Source organism: Triticum dicoccoides, chromosome 5B (assembly GCF_002162155.2).
Source record: "Triticum dicoccoides isolate Atlit2015 ecotype Zavitan chromosome 5B, WEW_v2.0, whole genome shotgun sequence".
Taxonomy (NCBI): domain Eukaryota; kingdom Viridiplantae; phylum Streptophyta; class Magnoliopsida; order Poales; family Poaceae; genus Triticum; species Triticum dicoccoides.
Genome location: NC_041389.1, coordinates 366364469 through 366374750, shown reverse-complemented (window position 1 = coordinate 366374750; position 10282 = coordinate 366364469). Strand labels below are relative to the sequence as shown.

At 45.3% G+C, this 10282-nt stretch overlaps 1 protein-coding gene across 1 annotated transcript; it reads left to right on the top strand.

Annotated features, from left to right (window-relative positions):
• Window positions 1–315: 315 nt before the first annotated feature.
• On the top strand, window positions 316–1901 carry LOC119305531 (vegetative cell wall protein gp1-like). The gene is made up of 2 exons (XM_037582029.1): window positions 316–1101; window positions 1859–1901. The coding sequence occupies exons 1-2, from the start codon at window positions 558–560 to the stop codon at window positions 1879–1881; spliced, it is 567 nt and encodes a 188-aa protein (XP_037437926.1). The 5' UTR covers window positions 316–557; the 3' UTR covers window positions 1882–1901.
• The last annotated feature ends 8381 nt before the right edge of the window (window positions 1902–10282 follow it).

The window sequence follows — 10282 nt, the reverse complement described above, 5'->3', positions numbered from 1 at the left end:
CCCGAACCCGAACCGCTCAATCATCACCGTTGCATTCAGATCATCCCCAAACATCTATAAAATATCTATGTTTTCTTTATTGGACTCCCTAGCCTATTTTTTCCCGTCCGTCCAATTTTAATCGGAGGGGCTAGTTTCCCTACCCAATTCTTACCTGCTATATATAGCAGATGAAATCCTACCTAAACTAGTCCAACCCTAAAACCTAGGGAGCCTGTCTGGTCGCACCGCCGCCACCTCCCACCTCGGGATCCCTCCAAATCCCATCTGCCCAATCCTCTCGCGCAGCCACTTCCAGCCAACCAACCCGTGCAACCCTGGCCCCGCTTGATCTGGATCAAACCGAGGCAGCAGCCCCTCGCCCGAGCCTCTCCTCCGTTCCCGTCACTGCCGGCGATGAGCCGCAGCTCGCCGGGGCACCCAAATGCCATCAGCAACGAAGCCAGCAGGACCCGTCTCCTTCCCCCGTGTTTCTCCTTCCTCCTGTTTCTCTCTCCCTCTTCCCTCGCCTCACGTCTCTCCCTGTTGGTTGTCTAGGGAACAGCCATGGTCGCCCGATGGAGCTCCGGGTCAAGCCATGTCGCCGCCGCCGTCCTGGAACTTCTTCGCCGCTGGTGCCCGTCTTCAGCGCCCCAAATCTAGCCGGCGTCTGCTCCTGCATCGAGCAGGGGAGCGAGGAGGAGGAACCCCCAGCTCCCATCACCGTCTTTTTCTGTTCGTCGTTGTCTTCGTCCGATCGGACGAGGTCCTGTGTCTCCGGCATCGTCCCCGCATCCAGGTCGCCGCCTCCGCCCGCCGCCATCTTCTTCTCGGAGCGCATCCGCCTTACGTCGCCTCGTCCGCACCAAGCCTCGACGACCCCTCCTGGACCGAGCCTCTGCTGGCCACCTCCGCCTCGAGCTGCCGGAGATCACGTCCGCCGCTTCAAGTCCCCTCTGCGTCCCGCGCCGCCGCGGCTCTGTTTCCAGTCGAGCAGAGGACGCCCGCTCGTCTTGCCCGTTGACCGTGTGCCGCCCGCGTTGGCCTATCCAGCCACTGGCCCAGCTCCAGCCACTCCCGCACCGCATCGGGCCCAGATCTGCCAGCTCCCTGGAGCCCAATGTGAGCAGCACAGATCCATCTATTTCGGCCCGGCTACATTTTTTTCCCCTGCTGATGATTTTTCTATTTTTCCAATGCATGCATAATTACAGGAATGCCACTGTTTTGTATTGTTAATAACTAAATATGCATGCATCCAAATTAAACAAACTATATATGTAAAATGCTCAGAAAATTGTGTAGATTAATAATATGCCACTTTCATCTATGTTAAAAATGTTTAACATGCTGTTTGTGTTTATTTTGCATTATGCCATGTTAAAATGCTTTAATTCATAACTAAATAACCGTAGCTCCGAATTAATTAAACTTTATATGTAAATGGGGTGGAAAAATGCCTAGTTTAACATGGTGCACTTTATTTTGCTGTTTAACAAAATTAAAAATGTCTTTAGGGAAGAACAGTACCGAATCCATAATTTGCATATGGGGATTTTCCGGAATTGTTGTTTGTTGTTCCGGCCTCATAACTTGCCTAAATAGTTAGTTTTGTCATGCTTCACCTCTTGCCATGTTTAATAACATTTAATATTGTTGGGTACATAACTGAGATCAAACTAAATAATTGCATGTGGTGTTTTGTCAATATGCAACTCGTTGCATATTGAGCTCCACTTAATTTGTAGTATTGTGTGTTGCAGTTTGCCATGCCATGCCTTATTAAACCGGACATGCATCACACTTGATTGTGCATCATGCCATGTTTATGCTTGTGCATTTACCATGTTGTTTGTTTCTTTCCGGTGTTGCTTCTTAGTTCCGGTAATGTTGCGATTGTGAGGATTCGTTCGACTGCTCCAGTTCGTCTTCTTCATGGACTCGTTCTTCTTCCTTGCGGGATTTCAGGCAAGATGACCGCTACCCTGGATCTCACTACTATCATTGCTATGCTATATGCTTCATTCTATCGCTATGATGCGCTGCCTATCACCTATTTATCAAGCCATCCCAAATTGCCATGAACCTCTAACCTTTGACACCTTTCTATGCAAACCGTTGCTTGGCTCTGTTACCGATTTGCTCAGCCCCTCTTATAGCGTTGTTAGTTGCAGGTGAAGTTTGAATATTTCTCCATGGTGGACAGGATTTTTATTCGGATATCACAATATCTCTTATATATTAATGCATCTATATATTTGGTAAAGGGTGGAAGGCTCGGACTTATGCCTGGTGTTTTGTTCCACTCTTGCCGCCCTAGTTTCCGTCATACCGGTGTTATGTTCCCGGATTTTGCGTTCCTTACGCGGTCGGGTGATTTATGGGACCCCCTTGATAGTTCGCTTTGAATAAAACTCCTCCAGCAAGGCCCAACCTTGGTTTTACCATTTGCCTCACCACCACCTATATTTCCCTTGGGAGTAATTAACCCAAGGGTCATCTTTATTACAGCCCCCCCGGGCCAGTGCTTGTCTAAGTGTTGGTCCAAAGTAGAGCACCGTGCGGGAGCATTCCTTGGCAACTTGGTTCGTCGGTACCTGTACGCTTAGCTTATCTGGTGTTGCCCTGAGAACGAGATATGTGCAGCTCCTATCGGGATTGTCGGCGCATCGGGCGGTCTTGCTGGTCTTGTTTTACCTTTGTCGAAATGTCTTGTAAACCGGGATTCCGAGTCTGATCGGGTCTTCCTGGGAGAAGGTCTATTCCTTCGTTGATCGCGAGAGCTTGTCATGGGCTAAGTTGGGACACCCCTGCAGGGTATAATCTTTCGAAAGCCGTGCCTACGGTTATTGGCACATGGGAATTTGTTAATGTTCGGTTGTAGATAACTTGACACCAGATCCGAATTAAAACTCAACCGCGTGTGTAGCCGTGATGGTCTCTTTTCGGCGGAGTCCGGGAAGTGAACACGGTCTTTGGGTTATGTTTGACGTAAGTAGGAGTTCAGGATCACTTCTTGATCATTGCTAGTTGACGACCGTTCTGCTTGCTCTCTTCTCGCTCTTATTTGCATATGTTAGCCACCATACTTTCTTAGTCGCTGCTGCAGCCTCACCACTTTACCCCTTCCTTTCCCTTTAAGCTTTGCTAGTCTTGATACCCATGGTAAAGGGATTGCTGAGTCCTCGTGGCTCACAGATTACTACAACAACAGTTGCAGGTACAGGTTATTCGATGATCATGACGCGAGAGCGATGCTTGCTTGCATTGAGTTCTTATTCTGCTTCTTCTTCGATCAGGGGATAGGTTCCAGGTCGGCAGCCTGGGCTAGCAGGGTGGATGTCGTTTGAGCTTCTGTTTGTGTTTCATCCGTAGTCGGATGTTGATCTTATGTATTGTGATGTTGTATTCGTGTGGCATTGTATGCCTTATGTATGTATCCCCATCTATTATGTAATGTTGATGTAATGATATACACCTTGCAAAAGCGTTTCAATATGCGGGTCTATCCTTGGTGGGACATTCGAGTTCCTTTTGGATAGGGTCGCATATTGGGCGTGGCAAGTTGGTATCAGAGCCTCGACCAACCATAGGAGCCCCCTTGTTTGTTGGCCGTTGTTGAGTCTAGAAGAAAACTATTTTGAGTCTTAGGATTATATATATCGGAGAGTAGGATTCTTTTTACTCCTCAACCCCTTCGTCGCTTTGGTGAGGTCTCTTGACGTAGATGTTTTGACTTTCCTCTCCTCAAATTTCACTAATTTTTTTTAGGATCACGCGGGTATCTTGGAATCGTTCCGATGGTTTTGTGACGAGAACATCATTCTTGGTGCCTCCTGTCTATTTATGTGGCATTGACCCGGGGAGTTGAGCTCCGAGGTGTTGTCGTCACAATTTTATCGTTGCAGTTCTGGAATACCTGAGTTTTGCCGACATCGAAAATCTCTTTTATGCAGTTGTTGGTGAGATAACCTCGACGTCACCCAGTACTGGGGAGTTCGGGAGTATTGCCATAACTCGTATAACGGATGCTTTTCGAAGGTTGAGGTACACGATTTCCAAAGGTTTCTTGGTTATGTGTTGACGGATGGATACAGCTTGGATGTAGGTATTGTTAGTTTGGGTGAGATATATTGCTTCCCCTGTATCCCCAACACCAGATTGCATAACCAGAAAGTTTCGGGAGTTTTATAGGTGGGAATTCAAGTAGTTCCTAGAATATCTTTTCGACAGATGCATGATATGAGTTTGGGGTTTGATGTCTAGTGGTCCGCTTTTCCACGGTCGTTTTTACAGTGGTCTCGTTGTGTCTTAAAGAACCCTTGGCTATGCTGGTTCGGGGACACTTCGTATGTCATGTGCACTGCCTTGTACATGATGGTGCTGTACACTCGAGCCCGTGTGGGCCCCACCACGAAAACTTCGGACGGAATCTCTATCATATGTTTGTTCCGGCTTATTCTGCAAGCCAAATCCTTTGTTTTGTTTTGAGTTGTGGTATTTGAGTTGCTTCAAAGTCAAATGTTGAATCCATACCTTTCCTAAATGGTGTTCTCATATTGCTATGTGAATACTAATCCTTTTGATCATTGAGGTTGTCATGTTAATTCTTTTCCAACCGGGGCGCTTCTCTTCGAGATGATCCCATCATTCTCCCCATCCGCAAGATCAATTCTAAGTTTTCTCAATGGTGTTTGTTTCGTTCATCCCATGTTGTCTTTGTTTTTCCCCACCCTCCCACCCTTTTTCTTCAAGGACTCAGATTTCTTAATCATGTATCCTTTTATCTATGAGAAGTCTCTTCATTCGTTTCTTTCAATGTTCTTATCCAGTGATTTCCCATGAAGACGCTCAACAGTTTCAAGTTTATTATTCTTTGTTCTCTTTTCTTCTGTGGTGGATTAATTTCAAGCTTTCAGTGTTGATCATATTCCTTTCCTCGTGTCAAATGCTTTCTCATGTCGGTGCACCTCTCAATCGTTCACCTCTCACTTTCCATTTGTTCCGGAGTGTTGAAGATATCTCAGAAGATTTGTGTTTCCATTCTTAATCCGTTCAAGCTATTTGGAGATTGTTATCTCATTCAAGCTATTTAATTCAACCGGTGCAATCTCCTTTTCAAGTAATTATTTCAACGGTGTTCCTTTTCAGTGGGCCCTAACCCACAGGTCTTTTTTCCAGGATCTTACCTGACTCTTCTAATTTTCCTGGAGCCATTCCCAAAGTCTTTCGTAGTTTGACGTAAGAATGAATTATCATCAGTCATATGTCTTTCTCCAAGATCTTTCAAATTCTTTTCATCGTTGGCTCAACCCCCTTCGCTTTTCAATCTCCCGGAGTATCTCAACAATTCATGGTGGTTCTCATCATCATTCTCAACATTTGAAGACCGAAGAAGAGTTTTTCCTCTAAATCTTGGCCATTCTCTTGAAGATTCATGGTTCTAGCTTGATGCCATCCTCTCATAATTGTTTTCGATTGTGAGAATTTTTTTCATCCATCCGAAGCAATTCAAGAGACTTTTCAGATTGATCCTCCGTAGCCCATTATCTCAGAATTATTCATTCAAGCTTTCATCTCTCGTTCTCCAAATCTTACCGGTGCATCGTTCAAATACCTTCTAATCAGTTCATGATTTCTTTGTTCTCATGTATCTAAATCCCCTCAAGTATCTTCATTCATTTTCCAATTCTTCCCGGTGTTTCTTTATCTTTTCTTCGTTCATTTTCAATTCTTACGGTGGTTCGTTCAAGATTCCTCTTCCTTTGTTATCATATCAATTCATTCATTGTTAACAAATCCAACCGGTGGTTCCATCAATACCTTCTCAAGTTTGCGCTATATCTCTCTTAATCCATCCTTTCTACGAGAATAAGTAGTATGCCAAATCCGTTGCTTGTCATCAATTTAAATTGGTGAAGGATAGGCATGACATAATTCTTATTATTGTTTCATCCAAGTGATTAATTCCTTCTTCCGTAGATTGTTCATGATGAAGTAATTCTCGGTTCTAGTGTTCATTTTTTCTTTCCGGAGTTGGTCATCATATCACATTCTCGGTTCGAGAGGCTTCATCTTTCTTTTCGGAGTTCCAAGCTCTCTCAATTATCTCGTCGCGAAGCTCCATCTAAATCATCGCAAGGCTTCACCTTGTGTTTTCAACTTCTCTTTCGTTTGATCATTATTTTATAACCAGAGTTCTTCATGGAGGCTATACATGATGATTCATCAAGGATCCTTTTCATTCTTCATTTGTTCTTCAAGATTTCTCTCGAAGTTAAGATCCACCAAGCTATACTCAAAAATAAACATGGTGCTCAACACATGTTTTTTCTGAGGAGTTCAAGTACTCTTCTTCTTGCATTCCAAAGTGCAATTCTTTCTACCTTATCATTTGAGGTGGTATTATGCCATTCTTGATAATTTTGAGTTCGTGTTTATTGATTCACATGTTCTCAAGAATGAGGTATTTGAAATCCATCAATCTCTTCGTTGGAGTTAGCTTGGTAAAGATTTCACCTAAAGCCTTCCCTAAGGAGTGTTGCTATTTGTGGTGCTTATCAATGATTCAGGCTTTCTCCTATCCTCTCGGCAAAAGCAGTTTTCATCCCTTCGTTGATCTCAAACAAGCAATTGTTTTTCGTTAGTGGAAGAATTTCACTTCAAGCGTTGAGATGTTTCCATAAGCCCACTACAAGTTTATTCGTTTCATTGTTGGTTTTCCAACAACTACGTTCTATTATCCTTTGCAAGGATGCTTTCCAAGCTGATTTGTGGTACAAGTTGGCATTTTCTTCTCCATTCTGTTATTCCAATGATCTATCTTCTATTCTTTCTTTCGGAGGCATTGTGATGTTGCTCTTTTCTCTCATCTTCTCGAATTGAGGATCATGTTCTTCTCCTTGCTTCTCCATTTAACCGGAGTGTTGTGTCATCTCTTCAAGCTCTTTCATCTTATCAAGTTTTTCTTCTCTTTTCAACCAGAGTGCTGTCTTAAATCTTTCTTACCCCTTGTGCCATTCTTATAATAGTTTCGAAGGTAGTGTGTTGTTGATCTCATCAAGTATCCTCTCATCTTGTCAAATTCATGTTCAATTCCTTCTATTTTCAGTCGGAGTGCTGTCAAAATTATATCATTCTTATTCATTCTTATCTCGTTTCAACCAGAGTGGTTTCAATTCCTTCTTGTCCATTGTGCTCGTCATTTATGTCTTGGCAACCTTCAAGCTCTCATAATGTTCCTTGTTCCTCTTTTCTAACGGATTGTTTGCAATCTCGTTCATCTATAATTGCTCAACCTCTCAAGGTTCATGGTTTCACTCATTGGTCGAAGAAGCAACTTAGTTTTACCGCTTATCTTCCTCTTCCTTTTCCCTACGGTGCCATCCTAGATCTCGGGATGAGATACTCTCGTAGTGGTGGAGTGTTGTAATGCCCCGGATAGAACTTTCCATATTCGTAACTCCAACTCTTGCCTTTTCCGGAGATGCTATATGATATTTCCTTCGTGGTTGGGTTTTTGTCGTTTGTTTTGCATTTTGTTTTTGTTATGCATCTCGTCTCATGGCATCATGTGCATTGCATCCGGTTGTTTTCATAAAACTTGCGTTCGCGCGTAGTTGCCGCTTCTTCCTTGTCCTGTTGACCCCTCTCAGATCAACCGGGCCGCTCTCTTCTCTCTCTTTTCTGAGCCCATCAAAACCCCTTGTCTCCATGGCATTTTGCAAAACCCCTCGCGCGCGTTCGAGACTTACCCGAACCCGAACCGCTCAATCATTACCGTTGCATTCAGATCATCCCCAAACATCTATAAAATATCTCTGTTTTCTTTATTGGACTCCCTAGCCTATTTTTTCCCGTCTGTCTGATTTCGATCGGAGGGGCTAGTTTCCCTACCCAATTCTTACCTGCTATATATAGCAGATGAAACCCTACCTAAACTACTCCAACCCTAAAACCTAGGGAGCATGTCCGGTCGCGCCGCCGCCACCTCCCACCTCGGGATCCCTCCAAATCCCATCTGCCCAATCCTCTCGCGCAGCCACTTCCAGCCAACCAACCCGTGCAACCCTGGCCCCGCTTGATCTGGATCGAACCGAGGCAGCAGCCCCTCGCCCGAGCCTCTCCTCCGTTCCCGTCACTGCCGGCAACGAGCCGCAGCTCGCCGGGGCACCCAAACGCCATCAGCAACGAAGCCAACAGGACCCGTCTCCTTCCCCCGTGTTTCTCCTTCCTCCTGTTTCTCTCTCCCTCTTCCCTCGCCTCACGTCTCTCCCTGTTGGCTGTCTAGGGAACAACCATGGTCGCCCGATGGAGCTCCGGGTCAAGCCATGTCGCCGTCGCCATCCTGGAGCTTCTTCGCCGCTGGTGCCCGTCTTCAGCACCCCAAATCCAGCCGGCGTCTGCTCCTGCATCGAGCAGGTGAGCGAGGAGGAGGAACCCCCAGCTCCCATCGCCGTCTTGTTCTGTTCGTCGTCGTCTTCGTCCGATCGGACGAGGCCCTGTGTCTCCCGCATCGTCCCCGCCTCCAGGTCGCCGCGCCTCCGCCCGCCGCCATCTTCTTCTCGGAGTGGATCCGCCTTACCTCGCCTCGTCCGCACCAAGCCTCGGCGACCCCTCCTGGACCGAGCCTCCACTGGCCACCTCCGCCTCGAGCTACCGGAGATTGCGCACGCCGCTTCAAGTCCCCTCTCTGTCCCGCGCCGCCGCGGCTCTGTTTCCAGTCGAGCAGAGGACGCCTTCTCGTCTTGCCCATTGACCGTGTGCCGCCTGCGTTGGCCTATCCAGCCACTGGCCCAGCTCCAGCCACTCCCGCACTGCATCGGGCCCAGATCTGCCAGCTCCCTGGAGCCCAATGTGAGCAGCACAGATCCATCTATTTCGTCCCGGCTACATTTTTTTCCCCTGCTGATGATTTTTCTATTTTTCCAATGCATGCATAATTACAGGAATGCCACTGTTTTGTATTGTTAATAACTAAACATGCATGCATCCAAATTAAACAAACTATATATGTAAAATGCTCAAAAAATTGTGTAGATTAATAATATGCCACTTTCATCTATGTTAAAAATGTTTAACATGCTGTTTGTGTTTATTTTGCATTATGCGATGTTAAAATGCTTTAATTCATAACTAAATAACCGTAGCTCCGAATTAATTAAACTTTACATGTAAATGGGGTGGAAAAATGCCTAGTTTAACATGGTGCACTTTATTTTTCTGTTTAACAACATTAAAATTGTGTTTAGGGCAGAACAGTACCGAATCCATAATTTGCATATGGGGATTTTCTGGAATTGTTGTTTGTTGTTCCGGCCTCATTTAAACTTGCCTAAATAGTTAGTTTTGTCATGCTTCACCTCTTGCCATGTTTAATAACATTTAATATTGTTGGGTACATAACCGAGATCAAATTAAATAATTGCATGTGGTGTTTTGTCAATATGCAACTCGTTGCCTATTGAGCTCCACTTAATTTGTAGTATTGTGTGTTGCAGTTTGCCATGCCATGCCTTATTAAACTGGACATGCATCATACTTGATTGTGCATCATGCCATGTTTATGCTTGTGCATTTACCATGTTGTTTGTTTCTTTCCGGTGTTGCTTCTTAGTTCCGGTAATGTTGCGATTGTGAGGATTCGTTCGATTGCTCCCGTTCGTCTTCTTCATGGACTCGTTCTTCTTCCTTGCGGGATTTCAAGCAAGATGACCGCTACCCTGGATCTCACTACTATCATTGCTATGCTAGTTGCTTCGTTCTATCGCTATGCTGTGCTACCTATCACCTGTTTATCAAGCCATCCCAAATTGCCATGAACCTCTAACCTTTGACACCTTTCCTATGCAAACCGTTGCTTGGCTATGTTACCACTTTGCTCAGCCCCTCTTATAGCGTTGTTAGTTGCAGGTGAAGTTTGAAGATTTCTACATGGTGGACAGGATTTTGATTGATATCACAATATTTCTTATATTATTAATGCATCTATATATTTGGTAAAGGGTGGAAGGCTCGGCCTTATGCCTGCTGTTTTGTTCCACTCTTGCCGCCCTAGTTTCCGACATACCGGTGTTATGTTCCCGGATTTTGCGTTCCTTACGCGGTCGGGTGATTTATGGGACCCCCTTGACAGTTCGCTTTGAATAAAACTCCTCCAGCAAGGCCCAACCTTGGTTTTACCATTTTCCTCACCACCACCTATATTTCCCTTGGGAGTAATTAACCCAAGGGTCATCTTTATTACAGCCCCCCCGGGCCAGTGCTTGTCTAAGTGTTGGTCCAAAGTAGAGCACCGTGCGGG

Excerpts from the sequence above, each read along its gene's own strand:
- LOC119305531 (XM_037582029.1), top strand. The coding sequence starts at position 558 with ATGGAGCTCCGGGTCAAGCCATGTCGCCGCCGCCGTCCTGGAACTTCT. Across the intron at positions 1,102-1,858 it reads CCAGCTCCCTGGAGCCCAAT|TTCCGGTAATGTTGCGATTG; the intron begins GTGAGCAGCACA and ends GTTGCTTCTTAG.